Raw genomic sequence first — 27863 nt, forward strand, 5'->3', positions numbered from 1 at the left:
CTGAATAGGTCTATATGCAAACTTAGCAAGATCTGGACAATATCCAGGCTTAGGCTGACAAGTAGCAAGTGACATTCATACCACACAAGTGCCATCGCCAATAAGAGAGTATCTAACCATCGCCCCTTGACATTCAACAGCACTGTGGCAAGTCAGAGGAATCCTGCAGCGAGTAACTCACCTTCTGACCCTCCCAAAGCCTGTGCACCATCTACAAAACACAAGCCAGGAGTGTGATGGAATACTCCCCACTTGCCTGGATGAGTGTAGCTCCAACAACATTCAATATTCTCAACACCATCCAGGGCAAAGCAGCCAGGTTGATTGACAACCCACCTACCATATTAAACATTTACTCACTCCATGGGTAGCATTACTGCCTCACAGTGCTGAGGCCCCGGGTTCGATCCCGGCCCCGGGTCACTGTCTGTGTGGAGTTTGCAAAAACTCCCCGTGTATGCGTGGCTCTCATCCCCACAACCCAAAGATGTGCAGGGTAGGTGAATTGGTCACACTAAATTGCCCCTTAATTGGAAACAAATAATTGAGAACTCTAAATTTATTAACAAAAAAGAAAAACAAAACATCTACTCACTCCATCACAGACAAACAGTGGCAGCCGTGTGTACCATCTACAAGATGCACTGCAGGAACTCACAAAGGCTTCTTAGGCAGCACCTTCTAAGCCCATAGCCGCTACCATCGAGATGGGCAAGAGCAGCAGACACCTGGGAACCCCACCATCTGGAGGTTCCGCTCCAAGTCGCTCACCATCCTGACTTGGAAATATATCATCGTTCCTTCACTGTCGCTTGGGTTAAATCCCAGAACTCCCTCCCTAACAGCCATGCAAGTCAGCAATACACCTTGGCCCATTGGGATTGATATCTACCCTAGCAGTCTGCCCTACCCCCACCATACTCTCCATGACTTTGTGTCTCTATTTGGGCCCACGTGAGGCCCAAGTTTTGACATTTCCTCTGCTTGTATCTCCCCCAGGTGGCTTAAAGGGGCAGGGTCTGCAGGACTGTGGCTGTGGTCATGGCCCTGACCACCAAACATGTTGAGCATGGAACAAAGCTACTTAAAGGAACCTGCAGTGAATTGGTCAGAACAAGTAGTGTGCACAGCCGAAGAGGGTTACACGTGGGAACAAGCGCGTGCACACGCATTCATATGGACACAAGAACCAGCATACATGCACAGACACATTCACACATGCTTACACACACACAGACATGGACAACACCCATGAACATGGACACAAACGCATGCACACAAACATAGAAACACAGAAGCATACACAAGGCACTCACCCATGCTCTTAGAAACAGACCCATGATTGATGGACATACTCACATGACTGCATTCCGACGTGAACACCGTGTTCACCTGGACACAATGCACATGGATACAAACACTGGAACACCCCCACGTTTGCCCGTGAACATGCATACATAAACGTGTGTGTGTGTATGTGCTGACATGAACATGCACACAAACACACAGGCACCCCGGACGGTGCAGATTCTAACATGCTCTGTCTCGCTCTCACTCACACGGTAATGGAGAACACACAAGAAAACAAGCTGAAAACTATTAATTCCAAGGAGACTTTTAGCCGACATGCTGATCCTTGCCTCGAGGAGTTAATTGAAAATCTGTTAGAAATCTTCTTAGCGCAGTGCTGCTTGCCATGTGGATGCTGTGGGAATCAGGTTACAGAGCTCCAGAGACCTGACTGGTCCTTTGCCAAGTTTGAATGTTGAACCTCAGGCAGCGGCCCCTTCCTTGGTCCACGTGCCCCACAAAACATCCTTTCAAGATTTTGCGCAGAGCTCGGTTTTAGCTCACTGGCAGCTCTGTCACACTGTGTTCTCTCAAAGGGAGGGTGGGTGCAGGCAGAGGAGGGCGAACCAGCGCAATACACTGCTTCATGATTGAAGGCATCAGCCCCACTCACTGGCCACTACTCCTGGCCTCAGTGCCCCAGAATAGGGGGGGGGGGGGGGGGGCAAAGCAGCAGCCAAAGTGCCTTCCCCTTATCACCACCAGGGCCCTCCACTGGCAAAGGGGTGCACATTTCCCCTCCACTGTGTGCAGGCCCAAAGCCAGGGCTTGTAGTAATGGCACTGCCACTCCTCTGGGGTATTCGTGCCCAGCAGGATATAGAGATCAGTTCCCAAAGCTTGGATCCTTGTGCCTTGGAATGGAGGGAGTCCCCTTGGTGGGATCACCCACAATTGGGAGGAAATTGGTGCACATGAACTGGATATAAACTTGGAGGCTGTGTCAAAGTGAACCTGTTTCTGCTCTAGGGAACTGTGCATGGCTTCAGAGCATCAAGCATTCGCTCAAGTGGATCGAATGGTAGGGAATGCAGCTTCAGGACAGAGAATCATCAAGAGTAATGAGACTGGCAAGTCCTAACCCGGAGTGAATTTAAAACCAGGAGCACATTAACAAGCTAAAACCGTCACGTTACTCACCGTACACACACATGTCCGACATCCATCTGGTGAAGTGAATGTCTCCCCATTATCTAAAATGGTTCCGTCCAGTTCACACCCTGAGAGAAAAGGGAAATGAATTCAGTCACACACGCAGGCCCACATCAACACTCGATTTCTATTGGCTTGCCGCCAAAGGCCAGGGTCATCGCATTCAGTTTTATTGGGAACAGCCAGAGATTCTAGAGAACAGAAACACGTCAAATTTCAAAAATAGTTCTGTGAAGACAAGGCAAGTCAAGAGTCAGGGATCAGAGGTTGAGTGGTACCGAGCGCCGGTTTTAAAAGGTCATAGACAGGGCAAATGGGGAGTTTCAGGTCCCAAGAGAGAATTAGATTGAATAGGAGAAAAGCAGTCTTGATTTGAACACAGGAGAATGTACGATCGGGAGTAGAGTTTGGGGAGTGGAGTTTGGGGCAGAGTTTTCACATGTTGTACTTTTGTCAAATCATTGTTCCCATTTTCCCCCTCCTGTCACGGTTTTCGCCAGTTAGTGCACGTTGTCCCTGTGCTGATTTTCCTGGTTGCATCACCACGTTAATGTGTTTGCGCTCAGTCGCTGTAGATTTTGCTGCACGTCAAGGTCAGACAAGGGGCCTTTTCCCCAAAGCTGACTCAGTTTCAGTTGGATTAACTGTCGCTCTCACCTGGGCAGCCAGGACAACATTGGCCAGACTGCTGGATGGGGCGTGAACACGACGGAGCCTGGCACAGCAGGGGGACACATCTCACTAGGCTATTCTGTAATTCAACAAGAAGCAGAGTTGAAAATGTTTAATGAGCATAACATTGTTTACAAGTTAAGTATAAAAGATCCATGAATTTGTAGGGAAATCCTTGAATCAACGGGGCCCAGGGGGTCAAGCAACCAGACCCTAAATAACCAGAAGTTCAAACATGCCTCAAACAATGCAATTCAAATGGTCGAGGGCTAAGTAACTGGAGATTGAAATGCCAGTGGCCCTGTCACTGAATAGTCAAATCAACATTGTTCCGATCCTTGTAGAGCCTGGTGACTTTAAACACGAGATTTGAATTCCTAGTGTCTAATTTAAAGGAACTGCACAAGGTTTCAAGTTTTAAGACCTTTACTGTAACAAACCAGCTAAAAGAAAGTCAACTAAACACTGCTTGGCAGATAATTAATACACTAAACTACACAAACACAGTGGCAAACCCCGCACCACAGTTTTACTTTACATCCCATTGTTCACAGAATAACAGCTTGCACAACAGGAACAGAGGATGCTGGGAAAATTCAGCAGGTCTGGCAGCATACGTAAGGAGAGAAACAGAGATTTTTTTTAAACTTAAAGTACCCAATTCATTTTTTCCCAATTAAGGGGCAATTTAGTGTGGCCAATCCACCTACCCTGCACATCTTTGGGTTATGGAGGTGAGACCCATGCAGACATGGGGAGAATATGCAAATTCCACAAGAACCCAGGTCCTTGGTGTCGTGAGGCAGCAGTGCTAACCACAGCGCTACCGTGCCGTTGCAGGAAAAAACGAGTTAACATCGAGCCCTTTTGGTTCTTTGCCCTAACAAAGGTGTTTAAGGTGGAGGAGAAATGAAATGAAAATGAAAAATGAAAATCGCTTATTGTCACAAGTAGGCTTCAAATGAAGTTACTGTGAAAAGCCCCTAGTCGCCACATTCCGGCGCCTGTTCAGGGAGGCTGGTACAGAAAGATCGCAATCTAAAGCTGCCGCCTATTGCGTCGCGAGGGCTGCAATGTGCCGACCCGGAAGATAAGATTCTGCTCCTCCAGCTTGCATCAGGCTTCACTGGGGCATTGCAGGAGGCCAAGGATGGACATGCGGGCACGAGGTGTTGAGTCAAAATGGTAAGCTTGAACATTTTACACTTTGCTCCAAATAGGCCTGAGCACGGACCTCCCCGTCCCCATGGTAACCAAGCCACCTCGGCTGGTTGGTGGGCAGAACCCAAAGCAGATCACATGACTCCCTTCAGTACCACATTTTATTTTGAATTAAAGAGACAGACCCAAAACAAAATCATCTTATAAAATCTTGTATTTCTAACAGCATACATAAAACTTCCCAATCTGTAATAACAGTAGACTTACCACACATGAACAGTTCATGCATGGGTTCACACTTGATGAGAAAACGTCTCCATTGACATACCGCTTCCCTTCATATTCACAGCCTGAACCAGAGAATAGAGTCAGTCATAAATACCGGACAGTAACCTGTGCTCTACCTGCCCTGGGAGTGTCTGAGGGAACAATATGCGGCGAGTTTTAACTCTCTCAGTTACTTGGTCCAAAAGTAACAAAATTCCTCATTGCACCATTGAGACATTTAACAATTAAAAAGTCTGTCTTGACCCACTGACTGAATCTGTTGCTCAAGTGGCCATTAAACCCCTTGGCCGAGGGTTTCTACCCTTTAATTCCAGTTTATGTTGATTAAATAGCAAAACCATTGGAACATTGCTCACTTTAGCAGTTGCGGTTAGAGAGAGGATCAGGTTGGGGCTGGGGTTAGAGAGAGGGTCAGGTTGGGGCTGGGCTTAGAGAGAGGGTCAGGTTGGGGCTGGGGTTAGAGAGAGGGTCAGGTTGGGGCTGGGGTTAGAGAGAGGGTCAGGTTGGGGCTGGGCTTAGAGAGAGGGTCAGGTTGGGGCTGGGGTTAGAGAGAGGGTCAGGTTGGGGCTGGGGTTAGAGAGAGGGTCAGGTTGGGGCTGGGGTTAGGGAGAGGGTCAGGTTGGGGCTGGGGTTAGAGAGAGGGTCAGGTTGGGGCTGGGGTTAGAGAGAGGGTCAGGTTGGGGCTGGGGTTAGAGAGAGGGTCAGGTTGGGGCTGGGGTTAGAGAGAGGGTCAGGTTGGGGCTGAGGTTAGAGAGAGGGTCAGGTTGGGGCTGGGGTTAGAGAGAGGGTCAGGTTGGGGCTGGGGTTAGAGAGAGGGTCAGGTTGGGGCTGGGGTTAGAGAGAGGGTCAGGTTGGGGCTGGGGTTAGAGAGAGGGTCAGGTTGGGGCTGGGGTTAGAGAGAGGGTCAGGTTGGGGCTGGGGTTAGAGAGAGGGTCAGGTTGGGGCTGGGGTTAGAGAGAGGGGCTGGGGTTAGAGAGAGGGTCAGGTTAGGGCTGGGGTTAGAGAGAGGGTCAGGTTGGGGCTGGGGTTAGAGAGAGGGTCAGGTTGGGGCTGGGGTTAGAGAGAGGGTGAGGTTGGGGCTGGGGTTAGAGAGAGGGTCAGGTTGGGGCTGGGGTTAGAGAGAGGGTCAGGTTGGGGCTAGGGTTAGAGAGAGGTTCAGGTTAGGGCTGGGGTTAGAGAGAGGGTCAGGTTGGGCTGGGGTTAGAGAGAGGGTCAGGTTGGGGCTGGGGTTAGAGAGAAGGTCAGGTTGGGGCTGGGGCTAGAGAGAGGGTCAGGTTGGGGCTGGGGTTAGAGAGAGGAAGGATCAGGTTGGGGCTGGGGTTATAGAGAGGATCAGGTTGGGGCTGGGGTTAGAGAGAGGGTCAGGTTAGGGCTGGGGTTAGAGAGAGAGTCAGGTTGGGGCTGGAGTTAGAGAGAGGGTCAGGTTGGGGCTGGGGTTAGAGAGAGGGTCAGGTTAGGGCTGGGGTTAGAGAGAGGGTCAGGTTGGGGCTGGGGTTAGAGAGAGGGTCAGGTTGGGGCTGGGGTTAGAGAGAGGGTCAGGTTGGGGCTGGGGTTAGAGAGAGGGTCAGGTTGGGGCTGGGGTTAGAGAGAGGAAGGATCAGGTTGTGGCTGGGGTTAGAGAGAGGGTCAGGTTAGGGCTGGGGTTAGAGAGAGGGTCAGGTTGGGGCTGGGGTTAGAGAGAGGGTCAGGTTAGGGCTGGGGTTAGAGGGTCAGGTTAGGGCTGGGGTTAGAGAGAGGGTCAGGTTGGGGCTGGGGTTAGAGAGAGGGTCAGGTTGGGGCTGGGGTTAGAGAGAGGGTCAGGTTGGGGCTGGGGTTAGAGAGAGGGTCAGGTTGGGGCTGGGGTTAGAGAGAGGGTCAGGTTGGGGCTGGGGTTAGAGAGAGGGTCAGGTTGGGGCTGGGGTTAGAGAGAGGATCAAGTTCGGGCTGGGGTTAGAGAGAGGGTCAGGTTGGGGCTGGGGTTAGAGAGAGGGTCAGGTTGGGGCTGGGGTTAGAGAGAGGGTCAGGTTGGGGCTGGGGTTAGAGAGAGGGTCAGGTTGGGGCTGGGGTTAGAGAGAGGGTCAGGTTGGGGCTGGGGTTAGAGAGAGGGTCAGGTTGGGGCTGGGGTTAGAGAGAGGGTCAGGTTGGGGCTGGGGTTAGAGAGAGGGTGAGGTTGGGGCTGGGGTTAGAGAGAGGGTCAGGTTGGGGCTGGGGTTAGAGAGAGGGTCAGGTTGGGGCTAGGGTTAGAGAGAGGTTCAGGTTAGGGCTGGGGTTAGAGAGAGGGTCAGGTTGGGCTGGGGTTAGAGAGAGGGTCAGGTTGGGGCTGGGGTTAGAGAGAAGGTCAGGTTGGGGCTGGGGCTAGAGAGAGGGTCAGGTTGGGGCTGGGGTTAGAGAGAGGAAGGATCAGGTTGGGGCTGGGGTTATAGAGAGGATCAGGTTGGGGCTGGGGTTAGAGAGAGGGTCAGGTTAGGGCTGGGGTTAGAGAGAGAGTCAGGTTGGGGCTGGAGTTAGAGAGAGGGTCAGGTTGGGGCTGGGGTTAGAGAGAGGGTCAGGTTAGGGCTGGGGTTAGAGAGAGGGTCAGGTTGGGGCTGGGGTTAGAGAGAGGGTCAGGTTGGGGCTGGGGTTAGAGAGAGGGTCAGGTTGGGGCTGGGGTTAGAGAGAGGGTCAGGTTGGGGCTGGGGTTAGAGAGAGGAAGGATCAGGTTGTGGCTGGGGTTAGAGAGAGGGTCAGGTTAGGGTTGGGGTTAGAGAGAGGGTCAGGTTGGGGCTGGGGTTAGAGAGAGGGTCAGGTTAGGGCTGGGGTTAGAGGGTCAGGTTAGGGCTGGGGTTAGAGAGAGGGTCAGGTTGGGGCTGGGGTTAGAGAGAGGGTCAGGTTGGGGCTGGGGTTAGAGAGAGGGTCAGGTTGGGGCTGGGGTTAGAGAGAGGGTCAGGTTGGGGCTGGGGTTAGAGAGAGGGTCAGGTTGGGGCTGGGGTTAGAGAGAGGGTCAGGTTGGGGCTGGGGTTAGAGAGAGGATCAAGTTCGGGCTGGGGTTAGAGAGAGGGTCAGGTTGGGGCTGGGGTTAGAGAGAGGGTCAGGTTGGGGCTGGGGTTAGAGAGAGGGTCAGGTTGGGGCTGGGGTTAGAGAGAGGGTCAGGTTGGGGCTGGGGTTAGAGAGAGGGTCAGGTTGGGGCTGGGGTTAGAGAGAGGGTCAGGTTGGGGCTGGGGTTAGAGAGAGGGTCAGGTTAGGGCTGGGGTTAGAGAGAGGGTCAGGTTGGGGCTGGGGTTAGAGAGAGGGTCAGGTTGGGGCTGGGGTTAGAGAGAGGGTCAGGTTGGGGCTGGGGTTAGAGAGAGGAAGGATCAGGTTGTGGCTGGGGTTAGAGAGAGGGTCAGGTTAGGGTTGGGGTTAGAGAGAGGGTCAGGTTGGGGCTGGGGTTAGAGAGAGGGTCAGGTTAGGGCTGGGGTTAGAGGGTCAGGTTAGGGCTGGGGTTAGAGAGAGGGTCAGGTTGGGGCTGGGGTTAGAGAGAGGGTCAGGTTGGGGCTGGGGTTAGAGAGAGGGTCAGGTTGGGGCTGGGGTTAGAGAGAGGGTCAGGTTGGGGCTGGGGTTAGAGAGAGGGTCAGGTTGGGGCTGGGGTTAGAGAGAGGGTCAGGTTGGGGCTGGGGTTAGAGAGAGGATCAAGTTCGGGCTGGGGTTAGAGAGAGGGTCAGGTTGGGGCTGGGGTTAGAGAGAGGGTCAGGTTGGGGCTGGGGTTAGAGAGAGGGTCAGGTTGGGGCTGGGGTTAGAGAGAGGGTCAGGTTGGGGCTGGGGTTAGAGAGAGGGTCAGGTTGGGGCTGGGGTTAGAGAGAGGGTCAGGTTGGGGCTGGGGTTAGAGAGAGGGTCAGGTTGGGGCTGGGGTTAGAGAGAGGAAGAATCAGGTTGGGGTCCTGCTCCTGATCAATCCACAGTGTCCACAATGTGAACATGAGGTTAGGACTGGATTAGGCCGAGTGAAGAGACTCTCATTTATCAACACATTGCCCAGGCTGGAAGATAACGAACTGCTCATTGGGAGACCTCACAGCTGCCGAGTATCTACAGAACCTGCCAAAAATAACACAGGGATCCGCTTTGTAAAAATGTACGTTGCTAGACCTTGTATGATGTCTATCAGCCAATCCTGGTGATCCTCTCTCTCTGGGGTTTCCTTTATTTATCTGCATAGGTGAGGCACTTATACAGGCTCTGATTTGTTAGATTTAATTCTAGAGGGTTTCCCTTATCTTGTCAGGAAGAGGAGAGTTGTATCTGCCTCCGAGATATCCCATTGATGGGTGTCTTGACGATTCGTCTTCTCCCTGTTTGTGGTGTTTCCTCGGTAGGAAGTAGTTTAGTGTCCAGTGATGGCAGGGCCTGAATGGCGTCTGATGTGGGTGGAAAGGAATGAGGTCTGTTATGTAGCGGGTCTTGGCATGGTATAGGTATTCTTGGTTTACTGGCTCCTGTATACAGGAGTGTACACTGCCAAGCCACATCACGTACCGATGGCGGTATCCTGATGTTCCCCTTCTCCTGGGGTATCCTTTTATTGTTTCGATGTCTTCGGAGGCTGAGTTGGTTTTGATTATTTACCATAAGAGATCTCGTATGTTGTGTTGCCCTGTGGAGGAGGGCATGCATCATGGTGCCATGTAGGGCAGCACGGTAGCATAGTGGTTAGCACAATTGCTTCACAGCTCCAGGGTGCCAGGTTCGATTCCGGCTTGGGTCACTCTCTGTGCGGAGTCTGCACATCCTCCCCGTGTGTCCGTGGGTTTCCTCCGGGTGCTCCGGTTTCCTCCCACAGTCCAAAGATGTGCAGGTTAGGTGGATTGGCCATGATAAATTGCCCTTAATGTTGGGTGGGGTTACTGGGTTATGGGGATAGGGTGGAGGTGTTGACCTTGGGTAGGGTGCTCTTTCCAGGAGCCGGTGCAGACTCGATGGGCCGAATGGCCTCCTTCTACACTGTAAATTCTATGATAATCTATGATGTGTTCTCGGCTTAATCCTGGCATCCTGAGATCCCCACTATTTCTATCCTTTCATCTTCCATATGAAACAAAACTACAACAATGACAATGATTGATAATTGGAACCAATTGTATGAATAGTTGTTGGTCTTCTCTGTGTACTTAGATGTGGAATAATGATTACTCTGTGCTGTACTAGATTTGGGGGGCTTGTTGAATTTTGTGGTTAAATGTAAGTTATCCCCTTAGAAATAATGTCTTTGTGCATGTTTTGATTTTTTTGTTTGTTTTGGAGTTAAAGACTTGTTAACTGGCTGCTGCAGAGGTCCATGCAGGTTTCATATCTGAGAAAAAAAAAGCTATAGTGTGTCATTGGTGCCTGTGGTATAATTGGAGTTGGGGGAGGTATGTTTTGGTGCACGCCTGAACAGGGTGCGAAAATCCTATATTTTCATTGGCTGTAGGAGCAAGCGCTACAGGTGAAGGTGTGCACCATTTTACCATGTTTTTAGGAATTCATCCTCTTTCTCTCCCATTCTCCAGCTTGCCCATTCGCTGCTTTTCCCCCTGTGTAAATGGAGGCACTAAGTTTAATGATTAAACTGAACCAACTGTTTTGGTGTTCTGGCTTTGCCTGTACGCGGAAATATTTATACTGCACTGTCCCAGTTTTGAGGGCTTATTGCACAATTTGTAAAAAATGGCAAAACTCTAATAAAAATATTTTTAGAAAGTAACACAGGAGGAAAGGTGTCACCGCCGGAATTACGGCTGCTCAGTTACGCAAGGGGTATTCTGTGTTACCTGTATTCTATGATGGCATGTCAAACGTTACCTGGATGACAGACAGGACAACATTCCTCAGCTGGTTTGTGCTGGTCCAAACAGGTGAGGTGATTGCAGGTGGCACTCTGGCACTGGATATCACCATTCTGTAGACAGAGAAACAACTTAGAATATTTCCATCGTTTGTATTTCATCAGTAATTGTGCTCTGCAGTATATTCAGAGTCTGTCACGTAAGCAGGGTCAATCTCCCAATCAGTGGGTGGGATTCTCCCGCAGCTGGCCGGGATTCTCTCGCAGCTGGCCGGGATTCTCCCGCAGCTGGCCGGGATTCTCCCGCAGCTGGCCGGGATTCTCCCGCAGCTGGCCGGATGGCCCGGCGCCAGCACCAAGATCGGCGCGAACCACTCCGGCGTCGGGCTGACCGGAAGGTGCAGAATCCTCTGCACGTCCGGGGACTAGGCCGGTTCCGGAGGGGTTGGTGCCGTGCCAACCAGCGCCGAAGGGCCGGAGCGAGTTGCCACATGCGCAGAACCGCTGGCGTGGATCCGCACATGCGCAGGGGTGTTCTCCTGGCCGGCCATGGCGGAGCCCCACAGAGGCCGGCGCGGAAGGAAAGTGTGCCCCCATGGCACAGGCCCGCCCACAGATCGGTGGGCCCCGATCATGGCCAGGCCACAGTGGGGGCCCCCCTGGGGCCGGATCCCCCCCACCTGTACACCCCCCCCCCCCACCTGTACACCCCCCCCCCCCTCCCCCACCCCCCAGCCGGCCTACAAGCCAGGTCCCGCCATGATGGACCATGTCCATTTCATGCCAGTGGGACTGGCCAGGAAACAACGGCCACTCGGCCCATCGGGGCCCGGAGAATTGCCGGAGGGGGGCAGCTGCCAACGGCCCCCAACCGGCGCGATCCCCACCCCTGCCCGAAAACTACCGCCATAGAATTCGGCAGCCAGCGTCGGAGCGGTGGGGAGGGATTCGCGCCGCCACCCCGGGATTCTCCGACCCGGCGTGGGATCAGAGAATCCCGCCCAGTATTCCTCAAGAGGGATAGGTCGGAAATGCTCTCAGACTCAATCAAAAGTCTCATCTGAAAGATGGTACGTCCAATAGTGCAGCTCTCCCTCTGTAATCACCCTCTGACAGTGCAGCTCTCCCTCTGTAATCACCCTCTGACAGTGCAGCTCTCCCTCTGTAATCACCCTCTGACAATGCAGCTCTCCCTCTGTAATCACCCTCTGACAGTGCGGCACTCCCTCAGTACTGACCCTCTGACAGTGCAGCATTCCCTCAGTACTGACCCTCTGACAGTGCGGCACTCCCTCAGTACTGACCCTCTGACAGTGCGGCACTCCCTCAGCACTGTTCCTCTGACAGTGCGGCACTCCCTCAGTACTGACCCTCTGACAGTGCAGCACTCTCTCAGTACTGACCCTCTGACAGTGCGGCACTCCCTCCATACTGTCCCTCTGACAGTGTGGCACGCCCTCAGTACTGACCCTCCCACAGTGCAGCACTCCCTCAGTACTGACCCTGTGACAGTGCAGCACTCCCTCCGTACTGCCCCTCCCACAGTGCAGCACTCCCTCAGTACTGACCCTCTGACAGTGCGGCACTCCCTCAGTACTGACCCTCTGACAGTGCAGCTCTCCCTCCGTACTGCCCCTCGGACAGTGCAGCGCTCCCTCCGTACTGACCCTCTGACAGTGCAGCATTCCCTCACTACTGACCCTCTGACGGTGCAGTACTTCCTCAGTGACCCTCTGACAGTGCGGCACTCCCTCAGTACTGACCCTCTGACAGTGCAGCATTCCCTCAGTACTGACCCTCTGACAGTGCAGCACTCCCTCAGTACTGACCCTCTGACAGTGCAGCACTCCCTCAGTACTTTTTTTTTTTATAAATTTAGATTAGCCAATTATTTTTTCCAATTAAGGGGCAATTTAGCGTGGCCAATCCACCTACTCTGCACATTTTTGGGTTGTGGGGGCGAAACCCACGCAGACACGGGGAGAACGTGCAAACTCCACACGGACAGTGACCCAGAGCCGGGATCGAACCTGGGACCTCAGCGCCGTGAGGCGGTTGTGCTAACCACTAGGCCACCGTGCTGCCCATCACTCCCTCAGTACTGACCCTCTCACAGTGCAGCATTCCCTCAGTACTGACCCTCTCACAGTGTGGCACTCCCTCAGTACTGACCCTCTGACAGTGCAGCACTCCCTCAGTACTGACCCTCTCACAGTGCAGCACTCCCTCAGTACTGACCCTCTCACAGTGCAGCTCTCCCTCCGTACTGCCCCTCGGACAGTGCAGCGCTCCCTCCGTACTGACCCTCTGACAGTGCAGCATTCCCTCACTACTGACCCTCTGACAGTGTGGCACTCCCTCAGTACTGACCCTCTGATAGTGCGGCACTCCCTCAGCACTGTTCCTCTGACAGTGCGGCACTCCCTCAGCACTGTCCCTCTGACAATGCGGCACTCCTTCAGTACTGACCCTCTGACAGTGCAGCGCTCCCTCAGTACTGACCCTCTGACAGTGCAGCGCACCCTCCGTACTGACCCTCTGACAATGCGGCACTCCCTCAGCACTGTCCCTCTGACAGTGCAGCACTCCCTCCGTACTGCCCCTCTGACAGTGCAGCACTACCTCAGTACTGCCCCTCTGACAGTGCAGCGCTCCCTCATTACTGTCCCTCTGACAGTGCGGCACTCCCTCAGTACTGACCCTCTGACAGTGCGGCACTCCCTCAGTACTGACCCTCTGACAGTGCAGCGCTCCCTCAGTACTGACCCTCTGACGGTGCAGTGCTTCCTCAGTGACCCTCTGACAGTGCGGCACTCCCTCAGTACTGACCCTCTCACAGTGCGGCACTCCCTCAGTACTGACCCTCTGACAGTGCGGCACTCCCTCAGTACTGACCCTCTGACAGTGCAGCGCTCCCTCAGTACTGACCCTCTGACGGTGCAGTGCTTCCTCAGTGACCCTCTGACAGTGCGGCACTCCCTCAGTACTGACCCTCTCACAGTGCGGCACTCCCTCAGTACTGACCCTCTGACAGTGCGGCACTCCCTCAGTACTGTCCCTCTGACAGGCCAGCTCTCCCTCAGTACTGACCCTCTGACAGTGCGGCACTCCCTCAGTACTGTCCCTCTGACAGTGCAGCTCTTCCTCAGTACTGACACTCTGACAGTGCAGCACTCCCTCAGTACTGACCCTCTGACAGGGCAGCACTCCCTCAGTACTGACCCTCTGACAGTGCAGCACTCCCTCAGTACTGACCCTCTCACAGTGCGGCACTCCCTCAGTACTGACCCTCTGACAGTGCAGCACTTCCTCAGTACTGACCCTCTGACAGTGCGGCACTCCCTCAGTACTGACCCTCTGACAGTGCGGCACTCCCTCAGTACTGACCCTCTGACAGTGCGGCACTCCCTCAGTACTGACCCTCTGACAGTGCGGCACTCCCTCAGTACTGACCGTCTGACAGTGCAGCTCTCCCTCAGTACTGTCTCTCCGACAGTGCAGCTCTCCCTCAGTACTGTCCCTTCCACCATGTTGTGTTCCCTCATGAGTGCACTAGAGTGCTGCTCTGGATTATCTACTTTAATGCAGAGGGAAACCCATGGGGCCATTGTGATGTGGTCCGAGCGGTGTGAAGATTGAGTGATTAACGGTTTCTGTGTATCTCTGTGTTCAGTGACCGACACACTACATCTGTGAGCTGTTCTCTGCCTTATTGTGCATTTAGTCTATTTTGCGTCTTTTTCTATAATACAGCCTGCATGTCCTGACCTATCCTGACGCAGGATAGGTCTGCGCCCCCAGCCCACGTGCGCTACCCAGCCCGCACACCCACACCCACTCTCTCCACAATCAGTAAATGCTGCACAAATCTACAGCTCCCTTTACACAACCGCCCGCCCCCTGTACACTCGCCCACCGTTCCCTGTATACACCCCCTCCCCCACTGCTCTCTATACACAACCGCCCTCCCTCAGTCCCCTGTACACCCCCCCCCCCCCCACTGGCCGCACAAATCTACTGCTCCCTGTACACACCCCCACCCACTGCTCCCTTTACACAACCGCCCGCTCCCTGTACACTCGCCCACCGTTCCCTGTATACACCCCCCCCCCCCCCCCCCCCCCCCACTGGCCGCACAAATCTACTGCCCCCTGTACACACCCCCACCCACTGCTCCCTTTACACAACCGCCCGCCCCCTGTACACTCGCCCACCGTTCCCTGTATACACCCCCCGCCCCACTGCTCTCTATACACAACCGCCCTCCCTCAGTCCCCTGTACACCTCCCCCCCCCCCCCCCCCCCCCACTGCTCCCTGTATACACCCACCTTACACAAGCACTTGATGCAATGATCTTGATAACTCTGGCCATTCCGCAGTCTGCACCCGTTATACAGGTGTGGTGAACGTATGCTACTACAATTCACCACTGTATTGTGTTGTATTATGTTGATGCCCCTGTGGGCTCTGCCTGTGGCTCCGCCTCCTCGGGGGTGGTATATAAACCTGCAGCCTGTAGGCGGCACTCAGTACAGAGCAGTCTCAGGCAGGCACAGATCTAGCGTATTAAAACCACTGTTCACTTCTACTAATCGTCTCGTGTGAATTGATGGTCGCATCAATTTAATACGCTAAGATTTCGCAATGGAAGCTGCCCTCAAACCTGACCGACTGGAACTCGACCCACAGGCAGCTAAAGCCAAGGGAATCTTTTCACACTGGCTCCGCTGCTTTGAGGCCTACCTCACCGCCTCCTCCTCGCCCGCCGTCACCGAGGCACGGAAGCTGAGTCTCCTCCACGTCCGGGTGAGCCACAGAATCTCCGTACTAATTGAAGACGCGACCACGTACGCAGACGCGGTCGCGATCCTGAAGAAACATTACGTGAGGCCAGTAAACGAAGTGTTCGCGCAGCATCTCCTCACCGCACGTCGTCAACACCCTGGGGAAATCGCTGGAGGAATATCTACGCGACCTGAGGGTACTCGCTCGAAACTGCAACTACAAGGACGTCACGGCCTTGCAGCACATGGAACTCGCCATCCGGGATACCTATGTGGCTGGAGTCTGGTCCAACTATGTCAGACAGCGCCTGCTCGAAAAGGGCGCCCTCTACCTAAAAGAGACGGTAAAACTATCCACCTCATTAGAGGTAGCCTTCCAGAGCCTAAACGCCTTCCCCTCCGACCACGCGATTTCCTCGTGGGCGCCGAAGGCGTGACCATCACCCGACCCGAGGGTGTCCCAGGCCTGTGCCGTGCGGCTGCGTGCCCAACCTGGGGGGGTACCCTGCTATTTCTGCGGTCAGAACCAGCACCTCAGGCAGCGTTGCCCAGCTCGGAACACGACCTGCAGCGACTGCGGCAAAAAAGGACATTTTGTCAAAGTCTGCTTGGCCCGACCCAACGTTCCTAAATCGCAGGCTGATGCACAATCAATTACGACGAGACGAGAGTAGAGAGTAATCGAGGCTTTATTAAGCAGAGATGTGCAGCCTCCCGCAGCTGCTGCCGAAATGTCTGCAGCTCGGAGAGCCCACACATTTATACTCCGCCTACTGGGCGGAGCCAGCAGGCAGGGATCTACCCCCATACCTGTAGTACAGGGGCCTTACCGTAATACCCTCGTATGCAGTATACACAACAGTGGTGACTACCACATTCACTCCCTGTTAAAAAAAAGAGTCCAGCGGGGGTGGTGGAAGCTATTTACATTCAGGTCTTTTAAAATTTAAGAAAGAGGTTACAAATTTAGACAGTCGGGCGCCTTGATCAGTCGTTGCGAGTGCCGCAGTTGTGGTGGTGATTCAGGCGTCGGTTCAGTCGTCGGTGACTCCGGGAGCGTGTCACCTCATCTTCATCCACGGGTGGGATGAAGGGGAGGGCGGATCGTCCTGGAGCGGGGGCTGTGGTGGGGTGCGTTGGGGGGGAGGGAGGGTGGTGCCGGGGCAGAGGGGGGGTGTGTGGGGACCCAGTTGGTGCCAGGTCCCTGAGGGAGACTGTGTCTTGGCGGCCGTCGGGGTACACTATGTAGGCATACCGTGGGTTCGCGTGAAGTAGCTGTACCCTCTCAACCAACGGGTCCGCCTTATGGAGCCACCGTGCTCGCGGAGGAGAACGGGTCCTGGAGCTGCCAGCCATGTTGGGAGCAAAACCCCGGAGGTCGACTTCCAAGGAAAGGCAAAGAGACGTTTATGGGAAGTTTCGTTAGTTGCAGTACACAGGAATGCCCGAATGGAGTGAAGGGCGTCGGGGAGAACCTTCTGCCAGCGGGAGGCCAGGAGATTTCTGGACCGTAGGGCCAGCTGGACGGCCTTCCAGACCGTCCTATTTTCCCGCTCCACCTGCCCGTTTCCCCGGGGGTTGTAGCTGGTCGTCCTGCTCGAGGCAATGCCCCTGCTGAGCAGGTACTGACGCAGCTCATCGCTCATAAATGAGGATCCCCAGTTGCTGTGGACATAGGCGGGGAAACCGAACAGAGCGAAGATGGTGTTGAGGGCTTTGATGACGGTGGCAGACATCATGTGATGGCGAAGGGTAATCTCGAGGACTCGTCGACCACATTGAGAAAGTACATGGCCCGACTCACAGGCCTGCAGGCCCCGCAGTATGGCTGCGTGCCTGCCGGTACTGCTCCCTTCTGACGCGTCATCCGCCTCGTGCTATCCGTGGGGGCCGCCATCTTTAACTCGACCTGACACGTGCAACTCATGGGAGCTGCCATCTTGAACCCCGCCCGACACGTGCGACCGACGGGGGCCGCCATCTTGGGACCACCCCACTACCCGCAGCTCGGTGCTGTCACCCTCGACCAGTCACGGCCCAAGCACCTCAAGAACTCCATGATGACCGTCCAGGTCAATGGGCACGAAACGCCCTGCCTGTTGGGAGTCTGGGAGCACGGAGAGCTTCATCCATCCGCACACGGTAAGGCGCTGTTCCCTCCAGATTTCCCCCACATCCCAAACAATCTCCCTTGCTTCCGGATTACATTCAGTGCAGATCCGGGGGTACTGTGTCGCAAACCTCGCGATACAGGGCGCCGAGTCCGCCAATTTTAAACTCTATGTCCTTCCCCATCTCTGCGCTCCTCTCTTGTTAGGACTGGACTTCCAGTGCAACCTCAGGAGCCTGAAGGTCAGCGGGCCCCTACCCCCCCTCACCATATGTAGCCTCACGACCCTTAAGGTCGCCCCCTCCCTCGCTCTTCGCGAACCTCACCGCAGACTGTAAACCCGTTGCCACCAGGAGCAGACGGTTCAGTGCCCAGGACAGGACTTTTATCAAGTCGGAGGTCCAGCGGCTCTTGAGGGAAGGGATCATCGGAGCCAGTAATAGCCCCTGGAGAGCTCAAGTGGTGGTCGCCAGGACCGGGGAAAAGAGCCGAATGGTTGTCGACTACAGCCAAACCATAAATCGGTATACGCACCTCGATGCGTACCCCCTCCTCCGGATAGCGGACATGGTGAATCAGATTGCACACTACCGGGTTTTCTCCAAGGGAGCTGAAGTCCGCATACCACCAGCTTCCAATCTGCCCGGAAGATCGCCACTACACGGCCTTTGAGGCAGACGGCCGCCTCTTCCACTTCCTCAGGGTCCCCTTTGGCATCACCATCGAGGTCTCGGTCTTCCAAAGAACGATGGACCGAATGGTGGACCAGTACGGGCTGTGGGCCACGTTCCTGTACTTGGATAGCGTCACCTGCGGCCATGATCAGCAGGACCATGACGCCAACCTTCAGAAGTTTCTCCAAACCGCCCAAGCCCTCAAACCTCACCTACAACAAGGAGAAATGCGTTTTCCGCGCAACCCGACTAGCAATCCTCAGCTATGTCGTGGAAAACGGAGTCCTAGGGCCCGACCCCGACTGCATGCGCCCCCTCCTGCAACTCCCCCTTCCCCACTGCCCCAAGGCCCTGAAAAGATGCCTCATGTTCTTTTCATATTATGCCCAGTGGGTCCCCAACTATGCGGACAAAGCCCACCCACTTATCAAAGCCACCATCTTCCCCCTGACGACTGAGGCCCGCCTGGCCTTCAGCCGCATCCAGGCAGACATTACCAAAGCCGTGATGCACACGGTGGATGAGTCCATCTCCTTCCAGGTGGACAGCGACACGTTAGATGTCGCCCTGGCCACTACCCTTAACCAGGCAGACAGGCCCATGGCCTTTTTTCCCCATACCCTCAATGCCTCTGAGATTCGACACTCCTCTGTCGAAAAGGAAGCTCAAGCCATTGTGGAAGCTGTGCGGCATTAGAGGCACTACCTAGCCGGTAGGAGGTTCACCCTCGTCACTGACCAACGGTCGGTAGCCTTCATGTTCAACAACACACAGCGGGGCAAGATCAAGAATGATAAAATCTTGAGGTGGAGAATTGAACTCTCCACCTATAGTTACGATATTGTGTATCGTCCGGGGAAACTCAATGAGCCCCCAGATGCCCTGTCCCGCGGCATATGCGCCAGCGCACAAGATGACCGACGTCGGGCCTTCCGCAATGACCTCTGTCACCCCGGGGGTCACCCGGCTTCTCCACCTCATCAAGGCCCACAACCTGCCTTACTCCACCAAGGAGGTCAGGGCCAGACCAGGGACTGCCACGTCTGCGCAGAGTACAAGCCACACTTCTATCGGACAGACATGCCCACCTGGTGAAGGCATCCCGGCCCTTTGAGTGCCTCACCGTCGATTTCAAAGTGCCCCTCCCCTCCACTGACCGCAACGTGTATTTTCTTAACGTCATTGACGATTACTCCCGTTTCCCCTTTGCCATCCCATGCCCGACATGACTGCGGCCACCGTCATTAAGGCCCTGCATAGCATCTTCACCCTGTTCGGTTTTCCCACTTATATCCACAGTGACCAGGGTTCCTCGTTTATGAGCGATGAGCTGCGTCAGTACCTGCTCGGTAAGGGCATTGCCTCGAGCATGACTACCAGTTACAACCCCCGGAGAAACAGACAGGTGGAGAGGGAGAACGCAACGGTATGGAAGGCCGTTCTTCTGGCCCTACGGTCTAGAAGTCTCCCAGTTACCCGCTGACAGGAGGTCCTTCTCGACGCGCTCCACTCCTTTGCACAGCCACGAAGGAGACCCCTCATGACCGCCTGCTTGTTTTCCCCAGGAAATCCACCTCCGAAGTTTCGCTTCCATCCTGGCTGACAACACCAGGGCCTGTTCTCCTCCGGAAGCACGTGAGGAGCCATACGTCCGACCCCCTGGTTGAGAGGGCCCAGCTCCGACACGCCAACCCACAGTATGCCTACGTGGTGCACCATGGGGGCCGATAAGATACAGTCTCCCTCTGGGATCTGGCACCCGCCAGTTCCCCTGGGACCATCACCTAACCCCCCCCCCCCCCACCCCACCCTACACCGAACACCGCCCCCATCCCTACATGGCCTACACCCCCGCTCCCCCCATTGCCGACTTACCGTGATGAAGCTCCAGACGACACGCTCCCGGAGTCAATGAGCCCAACACCCGTATCCACAGCGACGGGTTCAACACCCGCGCCCGCAGCGAAGCCGGAGCTGAGGCGATCACAGAGAATGATCAAGTCGCCGGACAGACTCGATCTGTGAGCCCACTTCACCCCCCACTGGACTTCAAATTTTTAACAGGGGTGAATGTGGTGAATGTATGCTACTACAATTCACCACTCTATTGTGTTGTATTATGTTGATACCCTTGTGGGCTCCTCAGGGGTGGTATATAAACCTGCAGCCTGTAGGCGGCACAGAGCAGTCTCAGGCAGGCACAGATCTAGTGTATTAAAACCACTGTTCACTTCTACTACTCGTCTCATGTGAATTGATGGTCGCATCAACAGGCAGCCGGAACATTTGGAGAAGCATTTGCCCCGTGCAGTGATGGCATGCTGGTAGTGAACAATTTGACATGTCTCTGTGCTACACTTGACTTCACCATCTTAAAGGGGCGACTGAGAGAGGAGCAAATGGAGAACGTTAGAATCCTTCTTAAAAAGTCCTCTTTGAGGAAATCACAAAGTTAATTGATGAGGGAAGGGCGGTAGATGTCATATACATGGACTTTAGTAAGGCGTTTGATAAGGTTTCCCATGGCAGGTTGATGGAAAAAGTGAAGTCGTATGAGGTTCAGGGTGTACTAGCTAGATGGATAAAGAACTGGCTGGGCAACAGGAGACAGAGAGTAGTGGTGGAAGGGAGTGTCTCAAAATGGAGAAGGGTGACTAGTGGTGTTCCACAGGGATCCGTGCTCGGACCACTGCTGTTTGTGATCTACATAAATGATCTGGAGGAAGATATAGGTGGTCTGATTAGCAAGTTTGCAGTTGATACTAAGATTGGTGGAGTTTCAGATAGCGAAGAGGACTGTCAGAGAATACAACAAAATATAGATAGATTGGAGAGTTGGGCAGAGAAATGGCAGATGGAGTTCAATCCAGGCAAATGCGAGGTGATGCATTTTGGAAGATCAAATTCAAGAGCGGACTATATGGTCAATGGAAGGGTCTTGGGGAAAATTGATGTACAGAGAGATCTGGGAGTTCAGGTCTATTGTACCCTGAAGGTGGCAACGCAGGTTGATAGAGTGGTCAAGAAGGCATACAGCACGCTTGCCTTCATCGGGTGGGGTATTGAGTACAAGAGTTGGCAGGTCATGTTACAGTTGTATAGGACTTTGGTTCGGCCACATTTGGAATACTGCGTGCAGTTCTGGTCGCCACATTACCAGAAGGATGTGGATGCTTTGGAGAGGGTGCAGAGGAGGTTCACCAGGATGTTGCCTGGTATGGAGGGTGCTAGCTATGAAGAAAGGTTGAGTAGATTAGGATTGTTTTCGTTGGAAAGACGGAGGTTGAAGGGGGACCTGATTGAGGTCTACAAAATTATGAGAGGTATGGACAGGGTGGATAGCAACAAGCTTTTCCCAAGAGTGGGGCTGTCAGTTACAAGGGGTCACAATTTCAAGGTGAGAGGGGGAAAGTTTAAGGGAGATGTGCGTGGAAAGTTTTTTACGCAGAGGGTGGTGGGTGCCTGGAACGCTTTACCAGCGGAGGTGGTAGAGGCGGGCACGATAGCATCATTTAAGAGGCATCTAGACAGGTATATGAACGGGCGGGAACAGAGGGAAGTAGACCTTGGAAAATAGGAGACAGGTTTAGATAAAGGATCTGGATCGGCGCAGGCTGGGAGGGCCGAAGGGCCTATTCCTGTGCTGTAATTTTCTTTGTTCTTTGTTCTTTGACATCTCACTTAATTCCCAATTAAATCTGCCATTTAGCCCAAGGTTAGGAGACAGGAGAACAAAGTCACAGAATCCCAGTCATGACAAGGTCCCATTTTAACCATTTTTCTCTAATACCCTTATAAAGTCACCAATTTCCTTTAAAGTACCTCACCCTACAGTGAACACAAGATAGAACATAGAACATAGAACGATACAGCGCTGTACAGGCCCTTCGGCCCTCGATGTTGCACCGACATGGAAAAAAAAAACTAAAGCCCATCTAACCTACACTATGCCCTTATCATCCATATGCTTATCCAATAAAATTTTAAATGCCCTCAATGTTGGCGTGTTCACTACTGTTGCAGGTACTGTCACCACTCTTTGCGTAAAAAACCCACCTCTGACCTCTGTCCTATATCTATTACCCCTCAATTTAAGGCTATGTCCCCTCGTGCTAGCCACCCCCATCCGCGGGAGAAGGCTCTCGCTGTCCACCCTATCTAACCCTCTGATCATTTTGTATGCCTCTATTAAGTCACCTCTTAACCTTCTTCTCTCTAACGAAAACAACCTCAAGTCCATCAGCCTTTCCTCATAAGATTTTCCCTCCATACCAGGCAACATCCTGGTAAATCTCCTCTGCACCCGTTCCAAAGCTTCCACGTCCTTCCTATAATGAGGCGACCAGAACTGTACGCAATACTCCAAATGCGGCCGTACTAGAGTTTTGTACAACTGCAACATGACCTCATGGCTCCGGAACTCAATCCCTCTACCAATAAAGGCCAACACACCATAGGCCTTCTTCACAACCCTATCAACCTGGGTGGCAACTTTCAGGGATCTATGTACATGGACACCGAGATCCCTCTGCTCATCCACACTACCAAGAATTTTACCATTAGCCAAATATTCCGCATTCCTGTTATTCTTTCCAAAGTGAATCACCTCACACTTTTCCACATTAAACTCCATTTGCCACCTCTCAGCCCAGCTCTGCAGCTTATCTATGTCCCTCTGTAACCTGCAACATCCTTCCGCACTGTCTACAACTCCACCGACTTTAGTGTCATCTGCAAATTTACTCACCCATCCTTCTGCGCCCTCCTCCAGGTCATTTATAAAAATGACAAACAGCAACGGCCCCAGAACAGATCCTTGTGGTACGCCACTCGTAACTGAACTCCATTCTGAACATTTCCCATCAACTACCACTCTCTGTCTTCTTTCAACTAGCCAATTCCTGATCCACATCTCTAAATCACCCTCAATCCCCAGCCTCCGTATTTTCTGCAATAGCCGACCGTGGGGAACCTTATCAAACGCTTTACTGAAATCCATATACACCACATCAACTGCTCTACCCTCGTCTACCTGTTCAGTCACCTTCTCAAGAACTCGATAAGGTTTGTGAGGCATGACCTACCCTTCACAAAACCATGCTGACTATCCCTAATCATATTATTCCTATCTAGATGATTATAAATCGTATCTTTTATAATCCTCTCCAAGACCTTACCCACCACAGACGTTAGGCTCACCGGCCTATAGTTACCGGGGTTATCTCTACTCCCCCTCTTGAACAAAGGGACCACATTTGCTATCCTCCAGTCCTCTGGCACTATTCCTGTAGCCAATGATGACCTAAAAATCAAAGCCAAAGGCTCAGCAATCTCTTCCCTGGCTTCCCAGAGAATCCTAGGATAAATCCCATCCGGCCCCGGGGACTTATCTATTTTCACCTTGTCCAGAATTGCCAACACTTCTTCCCTACGCACCTCAATGCCATCTATTCTAATAGCCTGGGTCTCAGCATTCTCCTCCACAATATTATCTTTTTCTTGAGTGAATACTGACGAAAAGTATTCATTTAGTATCTCGCTTATCTCCTCAGCCTCCACACACAACTTCCCACCACTGTCCTTGACTGGCCCTACTCTTACCCTAGTCATTCTTTTATTCCTGACATATCTATAGAAAGCTTTTGGGTTTTCCTTGATCCTACCTGCCAAAGACTTCTCATGTCCCCTTCTTGCTCGTCTCAGCTCTCTCTTTAGATCCTTCCTCGCTTCCTTGTAACTATCAAGCGCCCCAACTGAAACTTCACGCCTCATCTTCACATAGGCCTCCTTCTTCCTCTTAACAAGAGATTCCACTTCTTTGGTAAACCACGGTTCCCTCGCTCGACCCCTTCCTCCCTGCCTGACTGGTACGTACAATCAAGAACATGCAATAGCTGTTCCTTGAACAAGCTCCACATATCCAGTGTGCCCAACCCTTGCAGCCTACTTCTCCAACCAACACATCCTAAGTCATGTCTAATGGCATCATAATTGCCCTTCCCCCAGCTATAACTCTTGCCCTGCGGGGTATACTTATCCCTTTCCATCACTAACGTAAAGGTCACCGAATTGTGGTCACTGTTTTCAAAGTGCTCACCTACCTCCAGATCGAACACCTGGCCTGGTTCATTACCCAAAACCAAATCCAATGTGGCCTCACCTCTTGTTGGCCTGTCAACATATTGTGTCAGGAAACCCTTCTGCACACATTGTACAAAGAACGACCCATCTAATGTACTCGAACTATATCTTTTCCAGTCAATATTTGGAAAGTTAAAGTCTCCCATAACAACTACCCTGTTACTTTCACTCTTTTCCAGAATCATCTTCGCCATCCTTTCCTCTACATCCCTAGAACTATTAGGTGGCCTATAGAAAACTCCCAACAGGGTGACCTCTCCTTTCCTGTTTCTAACCTCAGCCCATACTACCTCGGAAGAAGAGTCCCCATCTTGCATCCTTTCTACCACCGTAATACTGTCCTTGACTAGCAGCGCCACACCTCCCCCTCTTTTGCCCCCTTCTCTGACCTTACTAAAACACCTAAACTCCGGAACCTGCAACAACCATTCCTGTCCCTGCTCTATCCATGTCTCTGAAATGGCCACAACATCGAAGTCCCAGGTACCAACCCATGCTGCCAGTTCCCCTACCTTATTTCGTATACTCCTGGCATTGAAGTAGACACACTTCAAACCACCTACCTGAACACTGGCACCCTCCTGCGAAGTCAAATCTGTGCTCCTGACCTCTATACTCTCAATCTCCCGTACCCCAAAACTACAATCCAGGTTCCCATGCCCCTGCTGAATTAGATATTGTTATGATCGCTCACCTCACGCAGACGCACAGGAAATATTATGATTTCTGACCTGTCACAGGAAGTATTGTGACCCCTGACCTGGCACAGAGAGTTATGGTTGTTGGTCAAGCACTGGTGATTGGGTGTTGAACTAGATGATCAGCCATGGTTATAATGAATGGCCAGCAGGCTTAAAGGACCGAATGGCCTCCTCTTGCTTATATTTTCTATGTATGATGCAGTGTGTCACAATCTGCAGTGACGGTGGTGGCACGGTGGCACAGTGGTTAGCACTGCTGCCTCACAGCACCAGGACACGGGCTCAATCCGGCCTTGGGTGACTGTGTGGAGTTTGCACGCTCTCCCCGTGTCGGCGTGGGTTTCCTCTGGGTTCTCTGTTTTCCTCCCACAGTCCAAAGATGTACAGGTTAGGTGGATTGGCCAAGGTAAATTGCCCCTTAGTTTCCACAGCTGTGCAGGTTAGATGGGGTTATGGGGATAGGGTGGGCACCTGACCCTCGATGGAGTGTCTTTTCAGAGGGTTGGAGCACTCGTGATGGGCCGAATGGCCTCCTGCACTGTATGGATTCTATGTTTTATGGGTGGAGGGTCACCTGACTGAAACATTTGGGGGAGTTCTAACGAGGATAAAAACTACTTGCAGACGGGGGTTAAGTATGTTCTGCCTGTTTGGGCGCAGGCATCCAGTGTAACAGAATCAGTGAGCTGCTGCTTACAGGAGGATAGCCAGGCAGCCGCGTGTGACCACAGCACGGAGTTCCAATTGGCTCCGTGCACAGTGAACCAAGAGTACAATGGGTTTCTAAGTAGGTCCCTGATTTCTAGACTGGAAGAAGAGCTCTGGTTGTTCCGTGCAGGATTTACAGCGAGGGTTGGTGGGAAATCGAGACCAGTCGCGTGGTGAGTGGGAACTGGCTATTTCTAAAATCAACGTCGTGGTGCCCAGTTCCCTTGTGATCAGCAGTTAGGGAAGCCAACCTCTCGCAGTTTCATGCCTTTTCTCAGACGCTGATGAGAATGATGTTGGATGTCAGCTGGTGTCCTACCTTACAGGAGCAGTGTGTACAGGCGTCCAGCTTCCAGCTGTCACCGTGAACTCGTCCATCCGCGCAGTCTGAAAGACAAACCGACAAAACGTGACGCGCACACACAGGCACACCCCAACAATGTGCATTTATGCAGCACCGTTAATATGATAAAATGTCACAAGATGCTTCACAGGCGCAGTAAAAAACACAATTTGACACACAGTCAAAAACACAGGCAGAGGCAGGGATACACATACACAGACACACGCGCACATACCGGCCCACACATAGATGAAATCGATGAATTACAGAATAAGGCAGGTAACTGGAGTTAAGATACAGATGAGCTATGATCTAATGGTATGATGGAACAGAATCGAGGGGCTGAATAGCCTCACACTGTCTGTCACACAGAACGAGTGTCAGGCTCGGAGTAGCTCAGTCACTTCAGGATTACAAATTATTTACAATTCTCATGATACATAAAGAGACATCACTTCCTTTTCCTGCCACATAACTTTGATTTATACTGCACCTTTAACCTAGTAAAATGTCCAAAGATGCTTTACTGCACCATCATCAGACAAGGACTGATACCAAATCAAACAAGGCAACATTAGAATGCAAGATCAAATGGACCATCCTCCCCCACCCACCAATCTCCTTACAACCTCTACACTCTGGGTTCACCCCCCCCTCCCCGCTGTTCCTCCATTTTCCATCGGAGTAAACCTCCCCATTTGGAATTTTCAGTCATGATCCACCCCTCTTCTTCCCCCCTCCCAAAACTGTTTTCTAAACTTTCACAATCACTGACAGGAATGAAAAGCTTCAGTCGAGTACAAGACATCTTTGGCTGTCCGGTGAAGATTGTCCAGGCCACTGACATAGAACATAGAACATTCAGTGCAGAAGGAGGCCATTCGGCCCATCGAGTCTGCACCAATCCACTTAAGCCCTCACTTCCACCCTATCCCCATAACCCCTCCTAACCTTTTTGGTCACTAAGGGCAATTTATCATGGCCAATCCACCTAACCTGCACGTCTTTGGACTGTGGGAGGAGACCGGAGCACCCGGAGGAAACCCACGCAGACACGGGGAGAACGTGCAGACTCCGCACAGACCCAGCGGGGAATCGAACCTGGGACCCTGGCGCTGTGAAGCCACAGTGTTATCCACTTGTGCTACCGTGGCTGCCCACGGTGGACGCAGAGTTAATAAACTGCGCGTTTCCAATTGGAACACCACCTCCTCATTATTCAGCTCACGCAGGATCCAACCCCTGATACAGGTCAATATATCAGCTGTAAAGAGGAGGCAGAGGAAGGAATCTGGGTCAGAGTGATTGTAGAGTTAATAGCTCAGGGAAGCAGATTATCGTGAAGACTGACAACATGGTCAGGAGGCAATGAGAACGAATGGGTTGAAGGATATGCTGAGACGGTGCATATGAAGGATGTGATGTGGAATAAGAGAGGCAATTAAATGCTTGGCGAAAGGTGTTGTTTTTAAGGAAAATATTGAAGAGGAAGAGGATGGTGGAGAAGTTGGGCGGGGTCCAGTAACATATTTTCAGAATTTGGGCTGAGGGCATCATGATAATGTGGAAAGAGGAAGGAATTTGCAAGAATCAATCAAATGGAGAGTTTGCCAACAGGCGGAAATAGAGACAAGGTTATAAAACTGGGGAATTTATAAGGGAGATATTGGTAAACATTAGCTATGAGGAGCAGTTGAATAAACTTGCTTTGTTCTCACTGGAACTACGGAGGTTGAAGGGCGACGTGATAGAGGTCTGCAAAGTTCTGAGAGGCATAGACAGAGTGGATAGTCAGAGACTTTTTCCCAGGGTAGAGGGGTCAATTACTAGGGGGCATAGGTTTAAGGTGCGAGGGGCAAGGTTTAGAGGAGATGTACGAGGCAAGTTTTTTTTTACACAGAGGATAATGGGTGCCTGGAACTCGCTGCCGGAGGAGGTGGTGGAAGCAGGGACGATAGTGACGTTTAAAGGGCATTTTGACAAATACATGAATAGGATGGGAATAGAGGGATACGGACCCT

At 52.7% G+C, this 27863-nt stretch overlaps 1 protein-coding gene across 1 annotated transcript in view; it reads right to left on the bottom strand.

Annotated features, from left to right (window-relative positions):
* The window catches only part of LOC119973796 (kielin cysteine rich BMP regulator), a 187366-nt gene that overhangs the window by 118180 nt on the left and 41323 nt on the right, over positions 1 to 27863 (bottom strand). Inside the window, exons 11-15 of the mRNA XM_038812222.1 lie at positions 25819 to 25886; positions 10398 to 10494; positions 4602 to 4684; positions 3159 to 3252; positions 2490 to 2569 (exon numbers count right to left, since the gene is read on the bottom strand). Coding sequence (XP_038668150.1) covers positions 2490 to 2569; positions 3159 to 3252; positions 4602 to 4684; positions 10398 to 10494; positions 25819 to 25886 — 422 coding nt within the window. The remainder of the gene's footprint in view (positions 1 to 2489; positions 2570 to 3158; positions 3253 to 4601; positions 4685 to 10397; positions 10495 to 25818; positions 25887 to 27863) is intronic.

This window comes from Scyliorhinus canicula, chromosome 11 (genome assembly GCF_902713615.1).
Source record: "Scyliorhinus canicula chromosome 11, sScyCan1.1, whole genome shotgun sequence".
Lineage (NCBI taxonomy): Eukaryota > Metazoa > Chordata > Chondrichthyes > Carcharhiniformes > Scyliorhinidae > Scyliorhinus > Scyliorhinus canicula.